This window comes from Delphinus delphis, chromosome 5 (genome assembly GCF_949987515.2).
Source record: "Delphinus delphis chromosome 5, mDelDel1.2, whole genome shotgun sequence".
Taxonomy (NCBI): Eukaryota; Metazoa; Chordata; class Mammalia; order Artiodactyla; family Delphinidae; genus Delphinus; species Delphinus delphis.
In genome coordinates, this window is record NC_082687.1 from 93,493,519 (window position 1) to 93,497,738 (window position 4,220).

General features: G+C 38.3%; 1 protein-coding gene across 1 annotated transcript; it reads right to left on the reverse strand.

Annotated features, from left to right (window-relative positions):
- Nucleotides 1-2,851: 2,851 nt before the first annotated feature.
- Nucleotides 2,852-3,098, reverse strand: LOC132425512 (thymosin beta-4-like). The gene has a single exon (XM_060011783.1). The coding sequence runs from the start codon at nucleotides 3,067-3,069 to the stop codon at nucleotides 2,935-2,937; it is 135 nt and encodes a 44-aa protein (XP_059867766.1). The 5' UTR covers nucleotides 3,070-3,098; the 3' UTR covers nucleotides 2,852-2,934.
- Nucleotides 3,099-4,220: the final 1,122 nt, after the last annotated feature.

The window sequence follows — 4,220 nt, forward strand, 5'->3', positions numbered from 1 at the left end:
TTAATGATAATGAAATGAGTGTTTAGGGGAAATTCCATAATTGACACAGGGTCACATGGAAGAGGTGAGACTGAAACTACAGCCAGCTGGATCCAAATACTGCTTTTCTCAACAACTTAATTCTGTTTTCTAAGAATAGGAGCTTTGGGGGAGAGTCAGAACTGAGGTCAAATCCCTCATTCTGTGGCTTACTAGCTATATGATCTAGGAAAACTCATCAGAATTCTGTTAAACTTAGTTTCCTCTTCTGTAAAATGAGAATAATCATAACAAATTATAGAGGACAAGTAAGGATTTGAGGAGATTTTTAAGTTACTTTTGCTGTTCACAATGAAAGATGCTCTATTTTCATGTCATCTGGAAATACTGACATAACTCTTGTTTTGCTTTTTGGAGGGAATCATTAGTGAAGTTATTGGGGGAAATTTTGCACAAGATTTTATTTTTCCAAATAGTTTCTTCCCAAAGAAATGTTAGTATTTACTCAAAGGATTTCTTAATCATATATAAGGTTAAAATTTTAAATCGTATGAAAATCTATATGACCCGAAATGGTTAGCCTCTATCACTTTTGGTATAGTGAGTTTGGAGTTCCAAAGGTTAGAAAGATGGGAGAGTTTGGCCTTCAAGTATGTGTCCCAGCAACAAGGAATCTAAGCATCTGAACACTCGAAAGGCAGTGTTCAGAACAATACATTTTAAATAAACACTTACTGGGTGAAACACTGAATTAGAGTACTAGCCAAGGAGGCGGGATTAGATTGAGGCATGAAAGAGGTCTAGAGGCAATCACTCTCAGATGTGGGAGAGAATAAACAGAAAACTTACAAAAGAGATACCTAGTATGGTTTGTACTTGAGACTTGGAGTGGGGAGGAAGGAGTGGGGAGGAAGGTCTCAGATACCTAAGACTAATGGCTGGGCCAGGAAACAGTGCATTTGAATGTAACTCATCCTAAACACTACTATAAAAGTATTATGAGGGATGGGAGGAAGAGTAGAAGAGGTCTTAATAGAGACCAACCTGCAAGGCTGGACTAGGTGCTTTCCTTTGTGCTCCTGGAAGTTTCCCTGTCCCTCTCTAGTGCCTCTAGTGTTACCTACAGACCCTCTGTTGATCTGTCTCATCCACCGGACAGACTAGAGCTCCTTGTATAAAAGACCCAGATCATTCATCTTGTGCCTTCAGTTCCAAGCAGGGCACTAGAACATAGTAGGTGCCAGTAAATACTTTTAAAAAAACTATATGAAGAAGAGAATGATGGGATTTATTATATATACTTTGGCCCCGTATAGTTTAGGCAAACGATGGTACAGACATGATCTTACAGGCAGAAGCTTAAAGAAATCAGGGCAAGGATATGAGCAGTTCTTAGCAGAAGTACCTAAAAACTTGTGAAAAAAAAAATATATATGAATCACTTTGCTGTACAGCAGAAACTAACACAGCATTGTAAATCAACTTCAATAAAAATAAATTTTAAAAAACTTATGAAAATATATATGATTCCATCCATCTAGACTCAATGTTAGAATATACTATTGATAGGTCAAAGTACAAGAATATGCATTCATTCATTCATTTATGTATTCATTCAACAAATATCTACTACATATCTCCTATGTGTGAAGGGTCTTACCAGGTGATAGATTCAGATGGAAAACAATACAGGCACAAGTTTTTTTCTACAGTTTTTTATGGCCTAGAATTGGCTCTGAAATCAAACAAAAAAATTACATAAAAATTACTCAATCACAAGGTGATAGTTGTTACATAGAAAAGTAGTAAGGTATATTCTGCCATAGACTAGGCATGAGGGGGGATGAAATAGTTTGGGGGCAGTACCTTGAGGTGATTTAGATATCTCTACCATTGAAAACGATTGCTTTGGGTCTTTCTTAATTTCTTCTGGCTCTTGTTTTTATGATCTTGTTTTCCCTACCTAAAAATTCATTCACCTTGACATTTCTACCCCCAGTGTGTTGAAGGATCTCCAAGTCCTAGGAGTCGGGGGAAAAAAAGTAAACATTGATCTGTGGTTCGTTCCCAATACAGTGGGGAAGCAGTTAAGTAAGCATAAACAGGTACACTTCCATGGTCGTTTAAACCCACCCCTCTCAAATGTTAATCTGTACAGCTGTCGATTATACCCTATCACACCTCCAGCTGAGGAACTGCAACACAGTTTTAACCATCCATATGGCAAACAGCATGGAAAACTGAAAAAGAATATGACAACTTAGGGTTCTAGCTTACTCCTAATGTTGTGCACATAATAAATTATAGCCTATCTACATGACCTTATTTTTCATATTTTCGTGGCCCATTCTTTTTATCACCGTGGGTGTGATTAGTATCCAGAGCTTCTGGTCATGTCAGTGGATACTCTGGATTCATTTGAAACCCGTGACAAAACTATGGCTTTGTCTATCTGAGAGAGATAAGAACTAACCCTCATTTAAAGAAAATTGTAATTGATGTATTCAATGCCATTCTTCTGAGAAATCAGTTTTTTTTTTTTTAGGTTTTAAAACTTTTTATTTGCATATTAAAAAAATTGTACATTCCAGTAATTAAAATCATTTGAACAACAACAACAAAAAAATGGCACTCTGATTAAACTGCATTTTACAGCCCGCAGGACACCTTGGACCAACTTGCTCTTTACTCTAGATTTCACTGTCGTCCCACCCAGCCTCCTCCTTCACCAACATGCAAGTTCTTTTCCTTCCCTGCCAGCCAGACAGGCGGATGGGAGGCAGGCGCGGGCTTCGTTGTCAGTAGTTCTCCATTCTTTGATGTGAAAAGGGGCAGCACAGTCATTTAAACTTGATCCGACCTCTTTGCATCTTACAAAGTTAAACAGCTGAAAGAAGTAAAATAAGAAGGCAATGCTCGTGGAATGTACAGTGCATATTGGCGGCGCACGCCTCATTACGACTCGCCTGCTTGCTTCTCCTGTTCAATCGTTTCTTGTGAAAGCAGTGGATTTTTCTCTTTCGTTTCTGTTTTCTTCAGTTTCGACTTATCGGATTTCTCAATCTCAGCCATATCGGGCTTGTCAGACATGGCTGCCCAGGAAGCGGAGCGAGTTACGAGCGAACGAGGTCCGACCTGCGCAGTGGTCGCCGCCGAGTCCAGTTGTCTTAATTACATAGTACAGACTGGTCACTTCTGAGGAATTTGGTGAGGGCAGGAGACGTTCTGAATGTGTTGTTCTGGATGGGTTCAGAGTAAACATTTAGATTATTTATGTATCCTGGCTGGATGAACCTACCCTCCCCAGGTTTATGTTTCTCCGTGGGTGTTCCTTTTGACTCAGAGGTCACAGTGTATGAGGGAGAGTGCAAAAACAGCCTGGGTGTTTGGGGACCATTTTGAAGTGAACAAATCAGGGGTATGAAAATCTCTTCTCCATTTGAGAAATTTCTAAAATGTTCGATGCAATAATCTTTCTATTGTTTATCAAGTCCTCCCACTTTCCCTGTCATGCATTCTAGTGGTTGCTGCTACTGACACTGCTGACATCGGCAAAGTTTGCCATTGACATCCAACAGCTTCCCTTTAATTTCTATATTTTCTGTACATCAGAGCATGCACTCTCATGATAATGCTAAGCGTATTGTTTCATTATTTTTAGGCACTTCGTAGGGCTTACAATTTTTTTTAAAGCCAAAGCTATTTGTTACTGCTATCACGTCATCTTTTTCTTCCAAGTAAAGCACAAATTCTTTTCACCAATGGCAAAATGAGCCCTTTCATAGATTTCTCTGGGTCTTTTATCTTAGTCTTCTTATAAACACAGAGATGAACCAAATGTCAAATTCTGAATCAGTATGCTATGGTCGGAAGAGCACCAAATTGGATTTGAATCCTAGCTTTGCTTTCCAATGACCTCGAGCATGTGAAAGTCAAGCAAGGAATTACATATAAAGAAATATCTGGTCATACAGAGATCTACCTCTAAATCTCTAAAATCTGTAATTCTATGATTATTTTAGAAGCATATGTAACATAATTTCTAAGACATTCTCCAAAGAAATCAACAATGTACTTGATATTTGTGTGTCAATATTTATTTCAAAATCAAAATATCAATGTCCCCCTTTATCGAGGCAATGAAACTAGTCAGATCAGAATTTGAAAGCTTTATCCTTCATCCACCTGTTAAATAAAATTTCTGAGTAGCAGATCCCTCAATTTGAAAACAAGGGGATATT